We start from the raw sequence: 17,245 nt of genomic DNA on the forward strand, positions 1-17,245 counted from the left end.
GCGCAGAATGGCACCCCGCAGGCACCGCAGCCCCCAGCCCTCCCAGGGTTTGGCGAGGAGTCCCTCGTCCCCCTTCACCCCCCGTCCTGCTCACCTGGGTGCCGGTGCCCTGCTCGCCTGTGGCCCCCATGCTGCCCCCCAGCCGGCACGGCACCCGCTCTGTGCCCAGCCCCGTGCCGCCCACGCTGCCAGCACCCAGCAGGGTGAGCTGTGCTCCGCCACTCCCCGGCGCGCCCCGCCAGCAGCACGCCCTGCACCCCCACCCAAAGGTGCCCGTGACGCATCTTGTGCCCACGTGAGGGGAGGACTTTGGAATGGGGGCTCCCACTGCTCCCCGCTGTGCTGGGATGTGGCCGCAGCCACCGGTGTGGCCTGTGCAGGGCCGCTTGCAACAGCCTTTCACAAATTTCTCTTCTGTTTTACAAGGGGAAAAGCAAAATTGCAAATAAATAACTAAAAGTGACCCACCAGGGAGCCACGAAGTGCCTCCAACAGGTCACTGCGGCAGGGAAGGGGGCTTCCCGAACTCCCACGAGATGCACTGACAGCGAGCACTGAGCAACCAGCTCCAGTGCCTGAGAAGATACTGCGAGTGGCCTTCACCACCCGGGAACAAAGAGGATGACAGCAAAGGCAGTATGCGGCATCCTGGATGCTTGGTACCCCCACGCCAAGGCAGCACCCCAAGGAGCCCTCGGCAGCAATACTATGGGCAGCCAAGCTGCTTGCAGGACTCAGCCCTCCTCTGTCCCCCAGTTTTATCCTCCATGCCCCAGCACAGCCCCTGGGCATGGCCAAGTGCTCAACCCAGCAAAGACCCACGAGCAAAATCTCTCCCCAACACCAGCCACAGCACTGCAGCCCTCCTGGCAGGACTGTCCCACGCCACCCCAGGCGCCCCACTGCACCCCAACAGCACCCAGCCCCACACAGCCCCCAGCGTGACAGGCAGCAGGCACATCCAAGTGTCACGCTGGGGATGAAGTAATTGTGAAACCCAAACAGGGGACACCATTACCAGGGTCAGCAGCAAGCAGCCTTAACCTCAGTGTGGACTGAACCCCACACCAGACATTATTTTGCCCTCAACCACTCCAATTTTGGCTCAAGTGACCATATATAAAGCACCAAGCACCTGAAATACATGCCCTTAGCATGGTCATTGCTTTACCAGCACCATAAAAAAGCATCAGTGGGCTATACTTATTTCAGCAGAAGCATCCTATTTCAGATATTGAAACCAAAATAGCTGAAAGGTATGAATTAGAGCCAGCCGGCGTGGGCAGCCTGGTTCCACCCGCCAACAGATGAATGCTCAGCAGCGCTTTTTAAAGCCAAATCAAAACAATCTACTGCTAAAACCAGGCAAATGCCCAGAGAGGTACAAGCCTAAATAAAAGGGATATGAACTAGCGCACAAAGTGTCTGAAATAAACCCATCGCACCTGCATTGGAGCGGCCCTGCTGAAGCAAGGTTTAAAATAAACCCGCTTGACGCTGCTGCAGGAGGCAGGTCCAGAGGAGCGTTACCGTACCAAGATGGAGCTGGAGCCACACGTCGCTTCACACCAGCTCAGCTTCCTCCAAAGAGCTCAGCAAGGAGAGGAAAATGCAACACTCAGCACTGAGCAAGAGCTCAGAGCAAAAACTTCCCCTGTCCAAGCAGATCCGTCCAACTACACATTAAGGGACGGCACTAGAGCAGCCCCAGGGTTCCCAGGATGCCTTTGACACGCAGAGTTCCAGCGACGTCCGAAGGGCAGCTCCGGGCAGTTTCCCTGCAGGCAGCAGCCACACAGGATGCTCAGGCCCTGGGCGGCTTTGCTTTTATCCAGACGATACCTGGCTGAAGGGTGAGCCACAAAACGACGTGGAAAGCAGAGCGGAGGGCAGCTGCTGGCAGTGCGATGCATCCACGTCTGGGGTGGGCCTACGCTCGCAGGGCAGGCAGGAAGACCAGAGCCGGTTCCTCCGGCAGGGCTCGTGGTGACGAAGCCAACCACCCGCAACGACCTTGGCCAGGAGGTGCCGAAGTCGCAGCCTCACCGCCCCAGAAGAGATCTGCAGGTGCCTCACCACCCAAAAAAAGTGCTATAGTCACAGTGCCTTCCAGGGGTACCGCCGCATGGGAGGTGCGGCTGGGTTGGAGCCCCACAGTGCCTGGTTCTGTCCTGTGGGACTGGGGGAGGCTGACTCAGGCAGAAACGCCCCCGCGTCACCACTCCACTTCCTGTCGCACCTCTGGGAACGCCCAGGTATCCCATCCCGCCTCTGATCCAGCCCTGCCCTGCTTTAGGGCCTGCCACCGGAGCTGTGCTGTGGGTGCTCTGCAGCCCCTCACCTGCCTCTCAGGTCGCTGCCCTGGCCACTATATCCATCCCCTCGGCCTGTGGGCCTGCACTGCATCAAGGGGAGGACGCTGCCTCCAGCCCAGGGCCCCGGGCTGGCGCTGGCAGCACGGCGGGTGGGAGGAAGCGGAGAAGGAAGCGGCCCCAGCTCAGTTTACACAAAGCTGTCAAGCTGCTGTGCTGATGCTGCCCAGGCACCGACAAACCACCCCACCCAGCTCCACCAGCACTGGGAATGTGATTCCCACCAGCCAGGAGACTGGGCTTGAAGGACATGCAGAGCCACTCAGCATTTCCCAAAGCCCAGGGTACTACAGGAATCACTGCACATCCCCAGGGCTGCAGGGCAGAGAGGGCACAGTCACCTGCTTCCAGCAGGCAGGACAGGTCACAGGAGCCTGACAGTCCACGGAACACCAGGACACAGGGCCGGAGGTGGGCTGTGACACCAACCAGCATGCCCGCTGGACAGGCTTTCATGCCTGCAGTTTGTCGGCGGTATCTTCACCTCTTCCCTCTCCCATACAAACCAGCCAGCCAAGCAGGCTGCTGAGCAGCACCAAGCAGAGCCACACGGTGCCCGTAGGAGCTCATTGCACAAGGTGGAATGGGAGAGCTTTGCTGACATCCACATCTCCTTTTAGGGTTCGGACTAAGCCCTGTGGCAGCGCAACCACATCCTCATTGTGGTGCCGGGACGCCCAGGCGGGCTGGGGATGCCCCTGCAGCCAGTCCGTCCCCACCCACCCCAACATGCTCCGAGGGAAGTCCAAATCCATCGTCGGGAAAGACTCCTGGCGCTGAGCGCGTGGTGGGAGGGATAATCTGTTTAGGCTGCCGGCAGACGTAATCAGCCTGTCTCGGGTGGAGGCAGGGCTTGTTTTGTTCAGGCTTGGCAACTGAGCGGGAAGGGGAAAAAAAATGGACCATTGCAGCGGAGCTGTAGTCTCTGCCCCCAACGCTGAATGCAGGGAGCCCTGTGCACTGGGGAAGCTGTGCTGGGACTTCCAGCAGCCCTGCTAGAAAACAACAGCCTCAGCCTGACCCAGGCCATGGGTGAACCCACGACAGCTCCCATCCCACCACCTTTATGGGTTTAGTCACAATATTCACCGCAGGGGCCTCTCAAAGCAGCAACAGCAGCGCCTGCTGCTTCCTGCATGCATCTCTGGGTACTCAGTAACAGGGTCACAGCTCTCAGCTGGACCCACAGGAGACCACAGTCCCAGAGCAGAGACAGCAAGATCACTGTCCGCTGTGTGTCAACTCCCAAATCGCTCAGGGCTCCCTAGAGGCAGGGACCAGTTTCTGGCACAGCTCAAGGGGAAAGTCACTGCAAATGCTGTGGTTGCAACCTCAAAAGAGGAAATCTGGGCAGTTTCAGCTCCACTCTGCTCTCAGTTTTGCACACCTTGGAGCACAAGAAAAGATCGTTGATGGGTGAGTCGGAGCAGCTGTCACCTGGCAGGAATGGGGAAGGTGACATGGTGTTTGGGGCGGGAATGGGATGCGACACTCAAGCAGGCTTTCCCGCCCACAGCATGGCTTCTAGGAACTGAGAGACAGGCATCGCTTAACATTTTGCGTGCTCCCAGCAGGATGCTGCATGGACCGCTGGAGACCCACGACCCCAGTCGGCAGGAGGCTCTGCAAACACCACTGTGCAAACCCACGCTCCAGAGGCAATCCCAAGGGCCAGGGACATTGCCCAGCCTCAGCAGTTAAGCCACTTACATCTTGGCTTCCCTGCCCGTACAGCATTTCCCTTCCACTGTATGTCACTTGGTGATGGGCAACGGAGCGGGGCCAAACCCGAGCACAGGAGGTTACCGTGCTGCCAGTGGGTGTCCACAACCGCTCCCAGCATGAAAGCGCTCTCCATCCCCCAGCTCTGCCTGCATCCAGGCAGCTGCTCGCTGCCCCCAGGTTTGGTCCAAGTTCAGCTTTCTCCAGCCCAAGACCCAGGCAGCTCCTGGGGACAGCCCTGGATGCATGGGGACAGCCCCCTCTCTCCATCCACCTCCCACTCTCCTGCAAAAACACATTTGTGGGCATGAGCTGGTTACTGCCAAAGCTGCAAATCACCCAGGCCAAGCTTTCACCACCAACACATCTCACCATGCAGGAAGAGGCCAAACCAGACCAGACAGACCGGACCCATGGTGTGAGGAGCACGAGGCACCGCTGCTGCGGGGCTGCTGGCAGGCACAGCCCTCCTGGCACACCGGCACCGGCAAACCCCAAAAAAAGGAGCTGCCCAAGCAGTTTGTCGCGTGGGCAGCGGGAGTGACCGACCGACCAGAGGAACAGGAAGGGGAAAGGTTGAATTCGCCCTTCGTGTAAACAGCCGGTCTCCTTCTGCAAATACCCTGGCCCTGGCCCCAGGGCTGCACTCGGGCTTGGGCAGTCAGAGCAAGAGCTGGAAGAGGCCAGCTGCAGTGTGCACGGGCAATTTGTCAAGCAGCAGCAAAATGGGAATGGGAAGGAACGGGCTTTGCAATACCAGCTCCCCCTCCTCAAGCAGCCTCGAAGCCTGGCATGCCCCACAGCGAGCAGGCGTATCTAACTACCTCCCACAACGGGGCTTCCTCAGCGCCTGGAAGAAGCCGCAACATCTCTCCAGAGCGCTGGAGAGGGAATTTATCACCTTCTCAGGTACCAGAGCAGATAAGGTGCAGCGCCATGCAAAAAACAGCAGTAAGTGCGCAAAGGGGACGGTTCTCCAGCACCCAAAGGCACCACCACGCCCCTTCCCTTGGCCCACACGGATGGTTAAGCGCACCCAAAGCTGACCCCAGCACCCAACATGACATCCCTCCTGAGTACTCGCTGCCTGCACACCGCTCTCCGGGGGTGGGTTGCTGCCCACAGCGGACAGCCACCATGACTCTGCCAACCCCAGCTCCTCTGGCAGCACCCCCCCAAGTCCCTGCCCGCTGCAGCCACTGACGGAGGCGGGTTTGACATTTGCAGAGAATCTCCCCCTGTTCGGTCCTAATAATTAGTCAAATACAGGCAGATTTTTGCAGCATGATACAAGCAGCTGGGAGCAGGGAATGCAAGCACAGGGGCTGCTTTCCAGGAAAGAGGGGGCTTTTCCTCCCCTGAGGAGCAGGGGGTGGAGGCAAAAGCATGCCCAGGACACGATCCCTCACCCTGCCACCCTTCAAGCAACACACAAAGCCAGGATAAGACCCCAGCTCGGGGGCCCCACTGCTGCAATGTTGCAGAGCAAAGCCAAGCCTGCGACCCAACGCTGATACTCTCCAGCCTTGGGGCTGCTGCAGGTTGGCTGTTCAGAGTATAGAACAGTAGGAAAGTGATAATGTCCAACAGAGAAGAGATGGAAATCACCACCACCACCACCCCCCCCTGCAACTGAGCAGGGGTGTCACAGGCCAGGGTGGGAGGAGGCAGTGGGAAAAGTTTGCAAGCTCCATTTTCTAACCGGGTGGTCCTCTGGGCATCCATGCCACAGTCTCCAAAAAAAAAAAAAAAAAAAAAGGAAAAAAAAAAAAAGACACTGGTAGCTGGAAAGATGTCCTCAAATTCCTCTATCTGTGCCAGTCCCCATGCCCCAAGAGAGCACATGCATGGAGAAAATTAAAAGCAACTGCTTTACACTCTGCTCTTCTTCCAATTCAGGCCAAGCATAATTTTGAGGTTAATTCCCAGCCTGTTGCTATTGTGGGGGGGCTTCACCTTCCTTACGAACCAAAGGCATGCGTGTGCAGGCACGGCTTGGTCCAGTGCGACCGGTGTGGAGAGCATGGATCCCACAGAGACACCCGCAGAGCCCTGGGTGGCTTTCTGGGAAAAGGGCCCCTCTGCCCAGGCCAGCTTTCTCCTGGAGATGGAAGAAGGTCCCTGGGAACCATCCACCCTCCCGGGGCAGTCTCTGGGAAGCTGACCTCCACAGGAGGTACGCAGGTTAAAAGGGACCGTGCAGTGCCAGTGCAGGCCTGTCTTGTCAGGAAAGAGGGAATTCCCATGAAAAGGGAGTTTCTCCCTTGCCAGGAAACAGGCAGCACAAGGGGAGCTGGCAATGGGTGGGTGGAGCAGCCGGAACAGAGCCATCAACAGCACCATGCCCACCAGGGAGCACGGGCCAGATCCTGCTGCCACACAGGATGGCAGAGTTCTGAGCGCCCACGCCAGGGCCCGCATTCATCAGAGCAGATCCACAGCAACAGATTTTCCCAAGGGGGGAGCAGACACAGTGACTGACCCAGTTTTCCCATGCCATGTGGGTGCCCCAGAAGATCAAACACAGGTGGGGTGGGGTGGGGGGGGGGTGGGGGGGAGGTCAAGGGCACATCACCTCCCGCCTGCGGCCCTGGGGGAATGGCCAAGGCTCCAATGGGTGGTGGGACCACACGTACCCACCCCAAGTCACACCAACCTCCAGCCAGCAGCACAGCCACGCACAAAAACAACTCGTGAACACAGCGCTCCCGGGATTAGGGACTTAGCGTCCGCGCAGCCCTTTGAAGTTGGAAGCGCTAAGTCCGATTATTATTAGAGAGCTCGAGCTCATTAATCCTGACGTTTGGGGCTGGATTCCCCACTCCCAGCCCCATTCCTAATTCAGTTCCCAAGTACAATGGGAACCCACTGCTACCACTAATTATTTGTGACTCTGCAAACACACACTGGTCTCTGCCCCAAGCGGCTCCAGCACCCTGGAGCACCCCAGAAAGCAGGAGGGGCAGCTCCTAACACTCACACAGGTATTTTTATAGAATAAAAATCCAAAAAAGACATGAGTGCGTAAGCGTGAAGTACCTTCACCTTTCCTGCAAGCCAAGTAGAAAGGTCAGATGACTCAAAAAGACTTTTCTAGCCTGACTCTAGATAATCACCAACACAGTCCCTGTCCATGGGATGAGCAGGACACGCTGAGTACAGAGCCCCCACGCCACAGTCTGCGATCCCCCCTACCCAAACCAAGCTTAAAAAACAATAAAATTAAAAGGCAAGAAAATTCAGAGCTGTTAAATGAACCGTTATTCCTGGGCGTGCTTCGGAGCGAGCACACCCCCACATCCAGCCAGGCTCCTCTCTGCAGCGCGGAGCTGCCTCCTCCTCCTCTGACAAGGGGCATGAATTCGGAGGAGAGGTGGGCAGGCTGGTGGGGAAGTGCTGGGCTGGCAGCAGCCGGGGGCTCCTCAGCATGGGGGGGCTGCACAGCAGGGTGGGAGGGTACGTGCATGCATCACACGTTACCAGAGCCACCATCTTATCTGGGAAGTGGGATTACTTCACCCAAGCTGCAAAGGAAAAGCCGAGCAGGATTGTGCCGTTTTCCCAACCCGAGTCCCCATGTGGGGCCTGGATCTGGCCACGGGGCCGACCCCATCCCCACAGGAGCCAACCGCAGCAATAGCCCCCCGGGGCCACCCGCCACCCCTACGGGAACAAAGCAAACAAGGGGCTGCCTGAAACACAGCTCTGGGCCCTTGGTCCCCAGGGAGGGCAGCAGGCCCCCCACGGCAGGGGAGACAGGCATTACCGGCGGCAGCGTGCAATGCTTTGAGCCCCCCCAATAAAAATAAAAAAGCATTGCACCCAGGAGGCAGCAAAACCCCAGGCAGGACAGCAGGAAGGGGCCGGCCAGGAGCAGGGGGCTCTTCCCAAGCCCCCTCCGGGACGGCTCCTTTGTCTGGGCACGGCCGCGACGCTCCCCACCGCCCGCCCCTTCCCGCACACACCACGGCATTTTTTCCAGTTACATTTTTTCCATATTAGCCCTCAGATTTCATTATGCCCCCCCGCCCCCCCAGCGAGCGCAGCAATATGTCTGATCTCATTGCCATAATAGGATCGGGAGCGGGGATGTCAGCCCTGGCCCAGAAAGGTGTGGGAGGAGGGAGGGCGGCCCTGCTCCCCACACCCCCACACCACAGACGGGCCCCCACACCCCACAACACACCCCGATGCGGGTGCAAGGGCCTCCAGGCCTGCGTCAGGCCTGGGAGGAAGGGGAGGAGGAGGAAGGCCCAGCCATGGCAGCCCCCCAGCCTGCCCACGCTGGGCCCTCACCGGGAAGGGACAGAGGTTGCCTTCCCATCCTCCCGGAAAAGCGAGGGGCTGTATGGTGGGGGGGCCGAGGGTGGGGGGTCCAGGGCCATGTCTGGCACATCCAGGAGGCGACAACGTCTTGTTTGCAGCCAAGTTTTTCCCAGGACTTTCGAGATCTTCCAACGGAGCTCACAGGATACTCCCCACCTGCTGCCATACACCCCAAGAGGTGCTGGGACCACCCCAAGAGCAGGTGCTGGTCCCCAAACAGCCTCAGGAAAGGGGTGAGGCGCCAGGGGAGGAGACACTGGGTGGGCCATGGCCTAAGGGAGCAGCAGGCACTGTGGGGATGCAGGGTGTCCCGTGGGACATATCTGTGGGGTCAGCAGGCACCCCATGGGGCCCCTAGACACCCTAACGGCACCAGGGAGCACCCATGGGGCTCCTGAACACCTCATGGGATTCACAGATACCTGTGGGTCTCTGTGCGGGGTCAGCAGGCACCCCGCGGGACCCCACACCACCCCTGACAGCCCACACTACCCACGGGAGCAGCAGGCACCCACAAAGCCCTACAATACCTATGTGACCAGCAGGCACCCCGTGGGACCCCTGGAGATCCCAAGGGAACCCATGCTAACCGTGGGGCCAGCAAGCACCCGTGGGACCTTGTGCTACCTGTGGGACCCTACAGCACATCCATGGGACCCTGCACTATCCACAGGATCCTGGGCTATCCATGGGGGCACTCGTGGGACCCTGAGCTACCCAGCTGACCCCGAGGTACCCGTGGGGCCATCAGGCACCCACGGGACCCAAGGCTACCCACGGGGCCAGGAAACACCCCACGGGGACCCAGGGCACCCTGGGGCCGGACGTGTGGGGGCGGGGCCCCGGGGCGGATTGTGGGGAGAAAACAGTGGGTTTTGGGGGTAAAGTCCCACCTGGTTGAGGTCCTCGTCATTGAGCAGGTGGGACTCGCGGGGCTTGAAGCAGTTCTGGCACTTGCTCTTGTTGAAGATGTTGGCCTGGAACTTCCTGCAGGGGTTGTCCTTGGCGGCCATGGCGCGACCCGCGCCCGCTGCGCGCCCGCTCAGCGCCCCGCGGAGCGCCCGCCCGCCGCCGCGCCCATCGCCGCCCCGCGCCCGCCCTCACCGCGGGCCGCGGCCTCCGCCTGGCGCCTGCGGAGCGCGGGGAGCGTCAAAAAACCCCCCAAAAAACACAAAAACCACAAAACCCCAATAAATAGATAAAATTAAAACCGGGGACGGGAGCAAACTGAAAGGCGGCCACCTCCGCTGCGGCTCAGCGGGCGCGCATGGCCGGGCGGCGCCGAAGGGCGCGCAAGGGCCGCGGTGCCCCCGCCCTGCGGGGCTGGGCTGGGCTGAGCTGGGCGATGCCCGGCGGCGCGGTGCGGGGCCCCGCCGGCTCCGGTGCGGCGCTGGGTGCTGGGTGCCCGACGCTGGGTGCCCGGCGCTGCCGACTGCGCTGCCCGCAAAGTTTCCAGCTCGCGGAGCCAGGCGGAAGATGGGGCGGACCCCCGGCGCGGATGGACACCCCCACCCGCCAATAAGAGGCGGGCATCCGCCGCTAACAAAAGGCCTCTCTGGCCAATGGGATGCAAGGAGAGGGGAGGGCGTGGTGACAGCTGGGGGCGGGGCGGGGCGGGGCCGGCTCGGCTCGGCTCGGCCCGGCTCGGCTCGGCCCGGCCCGGCACGGCCCCCGCGGGAGGGGTTGCGTGGGGCCCCCCGCACTCTGCCCTCGGCGCTTTGCCGCACAGCCCTGCCGTGCACGGCCCCCCACACCCTGCACGGCCCCCCCACCCCTTGCACTGACCTCACCCACGCACGGCCCCTCCCACGTTGTGTACCAACTTGTCTCCCACAGCACGCACGGACCCCCGCGTTGTGCACAGGCCCCCCCATACACAGGGTCGTCCCCCCATTGTGCGTTGACACCCCTCCCCACTGTACAGCCACATGCACGGCCCGGGACCCTCCTGGCCACCCACCAGTGGGGACACACGATGCAACACATGGGGTTTGCATCCCCACAGCCGGCTCCCCCCCCCCCCCCAGCAGAAGGGTGCCCCGGGGTGCAGCCCCCCCCGGGTGCCAGCCCACACCGCTGCCCCCACGCTGGGGCAGTGCATGGTGCCGTGGCCCTGGGGTGGCACAGACCTGGGGTGCCAAACCCCTGCAGCAAAGGCACTGCCCCCATTAACCCTGTCCCCACAGCCCCGACCCTGGGGGGGGTTCATCACCCTCTTGGACACCCAAATTCGTTGGGGGGGGGGGCGCAAAGCAGCCTTGTGCCCCTTCTGCAGCTGTGCAACCTGCGGTGCTGGGGACCCACTGGGACAAAGCAGGGACAGGGGTGCCACTGCCCCGGGGCCGGTGGGGAACTCCTCTGTTTGTCCAGTGCATTTTTATCCAGTGGAAACGGCAGCACCGGCAGGTAAATACACCCGACCAGGCGATAAGGACCCGGGTGAGGGTGCAGGTTTGGCCTCCCGGCTCTGCACCGGGGGTTGGCCAAGGGACTGACCCGCAGGCACACGCTGGGTCTGGTTTTACTCTCCCAGCCCTAATTCTGCACCAGATAAGGGACAGAGCAGGGACCTCCGTGCCTGTAGAGCATCACCGGGGCAGGAGAGATGTGGGAACACCGGACACAAAGGAGGGGGACGGGGCGAACGTGCCAAATAGCACCTCCAAAACGCACCCCAGCCCGGCACGTCCCACACACAGCGTCTCCGGCTCACCCCAATATCCCCCGCCAGCATGGGATGGGGCCCTGCTATTAGGAACAGCCATGCCGACCTTCCCGGGTTTGTTGGGACCAGGAAAAACCCGTCGAAGGGGCGGTGGCGTGGTCCCCTTGCACCCGCCACTGCCCCACTGTTTGATGTGGGGCCTGGCCTCGGCGGCCTCGCCTCGCCGGCTCCGAGCTGTCATCCTGGAGTAAATAAAGACCAGCACAATTGCCTGCTTGTTTATTAATTTTTGTTTCATCAAAGGCTGCTTTAATCATCTCTCTCCCTCCTGCCATCGCCTCTCGCAGCACGCACAGCACAAGGACGGGACAGCGGAGCTGCAGGGCTGACCCCGCTCCTGCACCCGTGGCACGGCTGCACCCTCACCCGGCCCCGCGCCAGCTACCGGGCAGCCCCAAGTCCATACAATGCTCCCGGGAGGGATGTGCAGGCTGAGGGGTGGCCACCAGCCCCCCGCCCCCATCACTGATTTGGGTGAATCTTCTTGTTTTTCCCTTGACCCTAAAGCTGTAAAAGCAGCATGGCCGGTCCCCAGAGAGGGAGGATTTTTTCCCTCCAGGACTTACAGACCCTGATGCCCTTGCTGTAGGTCCAGGGTTCACCTGGCACATGACTGCAGAATGCCTGCACTTCAGAGGAGGGCAGACAGTTTTCCCAAGCAGCTTTTATCCTGCCCTGATCCTCCTCTTCTCTATCTCTCCATCCCTGATGTTTTTGGATTATTCCCTGCCACATCCCTTGCTGAGGACCTGGCGTGCCCTGCATCCCACGGGTCCCAGAGATGCCCCGCATTCTTTTCCCATCAAAACACCCCTCTGCATCTCCCGAGCACCTCTATGTGCTGTCCCCATGGTCCCCAGCTCTTTGCCACCTCCTCGGGGCTCCCCGTGAGCCCCCACAGCCAACATGAGGTCTCCAGCACACAGCATCCTCCAGCGCAGCCCAACTGAGGCTGGGACGAGCAGGGTGACACACCTCTGAAAGGGCTTGGGGGGGAGCTGGGGGAGAGGGGGACAGGGCTGGCCCGTGTGTCTCCCCCCATTGATGTGCACAGAGATGGGACAGGGACCCCACAGGCTGGAAGGTCCCTCCAGAAGTGAAGGGGCTGCTTTTTCCCTGGCACCGCAGGGCACTGTCCCCAAAGAAAGGGCACAGCGTTGGCACAGAGCACGGAGCCGGGGCTGGCGTCTCCCACGCCGCAGGCTGTGCCTGCCCCGAGACGTGGCCAAGCTGCACCATGACTTGGGGCCACGACCTGGCGCCACGCACGGCCCCACCGGAGCCAGCAGCACCTCGCGGGAAGCAGCTGGTGCCGGGACTGGCTCCAGCCTCTCCAAAAATCCAGCCGAACGGGACAGGCCTCTCTGCAAACCTGTCGAGCTGCATTCAGCTGCGCCGGAGCCGGCATCCGTGCACCACCGGCCGCCCGTGTGCCGCGTTCAACGTGTGCAGCCGGCGGGACCACTGAAAACTCACTGCCAACGTTTCTCCCCGCGCGCCCCGGGCCCTGGCATGGCCACAGTCCCCCATGTGTGCCACGGAGGTGGGTGTCCCACCCCGCTGTCCCCCCATTGCCCCAGCCATGGGGATGCCTGGTTGGGGCAGCCGTGCATAACAGGTCTCATCAGCCCAGAGCCAGTTTGGAGCAGTTTTCTCAAACAAGGGCAATTAAAGTAATGGGAAAATGGAAAGTATTCATCAGGGAGCTGCAGTGGCAGAGGGGGAAGGTGCTGCGGTGAGTCAGCAATCCAAACCGAAGCCCCAGCGCCAGGTAAACAAGCCGCAAACCAGGAGGTGTTAGTCACCGGCTCCGGCTGCACCAGCCCCAGCCTGGGAAGGGCATCGGCAAAACCCTCCTGCTCCAGAATAGGGTTCGCACCAAACCCCACCGGTGAGAGGAGAGCAGCACCCGCTCCCTGTTGTGGTGTGGACGTCCTGCCAGGACCATCCACCACCTCCACCTGTGAGGACGTCACCAGGATGCGGACATGGGATGTATGGCCGTGCATCGTTTTGCAGCTGCGATGCGGCTCTTTTTCCCGTGGGGCCGGGTGCTGCCGGGACAGGAGCAGGACGGCCAGGTGCTCCTCCCGGGTGGCCATTGCTCCCTGTGGGACCTTGGGCAAGTCATTTAATCTCTCTGCGCCGCCACTTCGCGTCATTATGGTGGAGCCAGACAGATGGATGCCCAGGGGAGAGGGCAGGATTCATGGTTTGAAGCTGGCAAGCCCTGGAATCCCCACTGGATCCAGGCTGGGACCGAGCGGCGCCTGCGAAGGTTCCCCTCCCCCTGCCCTGCACTGAGTGGAGTCCCAGCCGTGGGGGGCTGGATGCAGCCCCTTGAGACAGCTAAGCCAGCCGTGTGGGGGTCCAGAGCCCTCAGCCCTGCTGCCCTCCCTGGGGAACATCTGGCAGGGGAGCCACTGGCTTGGGGGGCTTAGATGCCCCTCAGGCCACCCTGTGTCTAACAGGGGTGAAACCCACAGGTTAGAAATCTAGATGTGGGTGAAAAACACCCTCACGGATGGAGGGAAAGTCCCCCGGGCTGCCCCAGGCACTGCTTCTGTGCCTTACCCAGTGCCCATCTTCCCATTGGGAAAGACAAAAGGACCCAAGTTTCCCGCTGGAGGAAATCCACAGTGCTCGACTGCAGTCAATGCAGCCCAGAGAGGAGGATGCAGCTTCCGTGGGGCTGGAAAAGACCACGAGGATGGTCCAGTGCAGCTCTGCTTTGCTGGATGCACGTGCGCGCACACACACACGCAGAAGCCGCATTAAATCATGTCCCACCAAGCAGAGACTTCCTTTTGTCCAGAGATGCCAAATACACCAATTCTCCTAAAATCGGGCCAACGGTTAATTAAGCTCCCTGTCAGGTTATCGGTGACCGCGTCCCATGGCTGCTTCCTGCCATTGGACCTCGCTGGGCTTTAGAGGGAAAATCCGGCTCTTTTGTTCCCACACGTGCCCTCCCTGCCTTTTGGCTGGACCCTGCCTGGTGGGGCTGGCAGAGCGGATCCCCCTGCGAGGGGAACGGCTGCCTGCCCTGCCGACCCTCCTCTCACCATGAGCCTCAGCGTGTTAAAAATATTATCCTGTGCAAAACCGGGTCCCTCCAGCTTCCTCCATCGCTAGCCCCCTTGGCCACTGCCCCTGAGCTGCCAGCCGCAGTCGTTGGATGTCTGCTCTGCTGACTCCATATAATGCAAGTTTCACAAATGAAAATGTCACATGGCTGTAAATTAAATACTTTGGAGAAACCCATTATAATGCAGCAACACAATTAGCTTTATCAGCCAGCCCAGAGTCATGCCAAAAACCAAAGCCGACTCACTTGACAGGAGCTGCCATCCATGAAACCAAGCTAACGACCTTAATTATATTTTTAGCTTCCAATTTTTGGCTGACAGTATCCCCAATTACCCAGCCCATAATTTGCCCAGGGACTGCGATCAGCCTACCTGGTCTGTAATTCCCAGGGTCAGCCCTTTTATCTCTTTTAAATATTAGACTCCCGCTGGCTGCCCTCCAGAATTTCCCCAGGGTTTTTAGTGTTAAAAACTAGCAGAGCTCCTCAGCAGCCTGCAAGCCCCTTCCTGCGAGGGTCCTGCCAAAAACACCTCTCGTCCTGAGAAAATCCAGCGATGTCAGAGGTGGGGACGGGGAGTTGTTGCTGTCAGGTTAAAAACATGTTATCCCATTAGCTGCTCCAGCCAAAGATTGTTCTTTGACTCATCTCCCTTATCTCCCACCCACGCGTTACACCTCAGCACGCAGCCCCGGCACTGATGTCTCCTTTCCCTGCCCCTTTGCTACACATTTATAGGGTTTTATCCTCGCTTCCGTGCCAGGCCTCGGCCAAACCGGGTCTTTTCCCATCCGGCTGTCCTTGCTCTCTGGCTGGCTACAGGGTTTGGGGAGCCGGCCCTGGTTTTCAGTAATGCCTCCCTCTCCTGATCTGCGCCGGGTTTTGGCAAGGTGGATCTTGCAGCATCACCCCCGATGACGCACATGGGCACCTCTGGAGCCTGGCTCACCCCAGGGCTCACCCCCAGCCCCCCCGGCACAGCCGCTGCTCAGGGTCAGAGCCCACGGCACAGGCGCTGCCGCAGCGCCCGGGCACAGGCAGGCGCTGAGCATCCTTGGGGTGATGCCCTGCTGCAGCCCCGTGGGGAGGTGGCAGGATGAGACTGTGGTGCAAAGGGAGGAATGGAGCAGTGCGGGGTGTAGGGGGGCAACTGAACCCCACCTTGCACAAGGGGCTGGTGCAAACGGAGCCGCTGGGGCCCGGCTGGCCCCGGGGAGGGGGCAGGAGCCTGCCTGGCTGCTGCGGGGAAGCGTCCTCCTTGGCACAGACCTGGCCGGGCGAAGGCAGGGCTGGAGCGGCCGGTGGGAGGGTGCCCGGGCTGCAAAGGCAGGCAGAGCACCCACCCGCAGCGGGGAGCCAGGCTGGGCTGGCCAAGGGTGCCATCTCCTGGGGAGACACCCAAACAGCCGGGAGCACGCCCGGACCGGCATTGCATCCAGGATGGGCACCCCTGGGCTGCAGGAGTGGGGAGCTGCAGCTGCACCCCGGGGCTCTCCGCCCCCCCCCAAAGCTGAGCCGTCGCTGCCCTCGGCTCCCGGCTGGGCTGCGGCGTTGCAGGCAGGGCAGGCAGCCAGGGCTGCTCGAGACGCGGCCGTGAGCACGGCGTGGTGGTTCTTCACGAACATGAAGGCCACGGCACGGCCACGGCTCTGCAGCTGCGCGTGGGCGCTGGTCCTGCACAGGCACCCCGTGTGCCACCACGGACCTGGCCGGGCACCTGCCCGCACCGAACGACCAGGCAGCGGCGGTGGCTGTCGCGCACCGGCAACCCCGTGGCTTTGGCCACGTAGCAGCTCTGTGCTTTGCCACGAGGAATCGGCAGCGGTGGCAGGACACGGACCACAGCCGGGCAGTGCACAAGGGACGGGCGCATCCTGACCCCAACGCATTTGAGAGTACGCGTCTGCAGGGAATTATGGTGAAAGAAATGAGTCCTCAGCAGCCGCGCTTGGAGCCATCTGTGCTCAGCCTCGCAGTTGCCAGTTTCAACCCAAAATGACTCCTCTTTCCCTTCCCCCAGCCCCAGCCCCTTTTTTCAGGTCCCAAAGGGAGCACGTGTGCGAGCAAATGCCTTGGCCAAGGCCCAGACCTGCCCAAGCACAGGGACTGCAAAAGGCAGACGGGCTGAGGAGAGGCTGGGAGGAAGAAATCCCAGCAAAGCTGCTCGAAGGGAAGGTGAGGCATCCCCCCCAAAGTTTTCAGAGCCAAACATTATCCACCCTGTCTGCCTGTTACCTGCAGCTCTTCCTGCAGCAATTCCACTGGGGCAAAAGCACAGAAGAAAAAAAGATTTTATTGTTGGGACAAAACCGGGCTCTATCACCCCAAACGGACCGTGGCACCTCTGGAGCCTTACGCAGATGGGTGCTGAAGGATGCAAAACAACGCAGGGGGATGCAAAGCCATGCAAAGGGATGCAGAGCGATGCACCACGCTGGGAGACTGCGTGGGGAACTGCTGATCAATGCTCTCCCACCAGTGGCACACCATAAAGGAAGGGTTTAATCCAGGAACCCAGAACAGGGTGCTGGCGGCTGCTGCCTGATCCCTGCCTGTGTCCCAGAGCACGAGGATGACTCCAGGCAGGGCAGGCTGGCAGCCACCGCCTTGGCTGTGAGACGGCAGCTCACAGGGGACCATGTTTGAGTGTGCTTAAGAGCCTCACACCGTCCTTGGCAGCTGTGGGAGGGCGTGATGCTGCTCGGGGCACAGAGGGTCAGGCTGCCGGGGCACCGGTCACACCATACACCGAGAATTTTAAAGCTGAAATCACACTGCCTGATCTCTGCTCAGCGAGGAGGGACAAACCACCCCCAAGTGCTTCTCACTTCCCTCTTGAGGACGCACCAGGGTGGAAACTGCGAGTCTCATGCTGCTATTTACAGAGGCAGGTTTCCCCTGCAAAACCCCGAGAGCCAGAGGGCAGGGCTGGGGCCATGGCTCCAGGGCCATGCTCGGCCACGCTCGAGCAGCACAGGCAATGCCAGAATCGTGAGTTCCTTGACCGTCAGC

At 61.0% G+C, this 17,245-nt stretch overlaps 1 protein-coding gene across 10 annotated transcripts in view; it reads right to left on the reverse strand.

Moving 5' to 3' along the window:
* The window catches only part of MPRIP (myosin phosphatase Rho interacting protein), an 88,506-nt gene extending 78,597 nt beyond the window's left edge, over positions 1-9,909 (reverse strand). For 8 of the 10 annotated variants that reach the window (XM_054842422.1, XM_054842419.1, XM_054842421.1 and 5 more), the window contains exon 1: positions 9,314-9,909. In XM_054842422.1, coding sequence (XP_054698397.1) covers positions 9,314-9,433 — 120 coding nt within the window. In that variant the 5' untranslated portion in view covers positions 9,434-9,909. The remainder of the gene's footprint in view (positions 1-9,313) is intronic. The other 2 variants (XM_054842423.1, XM_054842424.1) reach the window with 1 other exon arrangement.
* Between the last annotated feature and the right edge of the window lie 7,336 nt (positions 9,910-17,245).

Source organism: Grus americana, chromosome 15 (genome assembly GCF_028858705.1).
Source record: "Grus americana isolate bGruAme1 chromosome 15, bGruAme1.mat, whole genome shotgun sequence".
NCBI classification, from domain to species: domain Eukaryota; kingdom Metazoa; phylum Chordata; class Aves; order Gruiformes; family Gruidae; genus Grus; species Grus americana.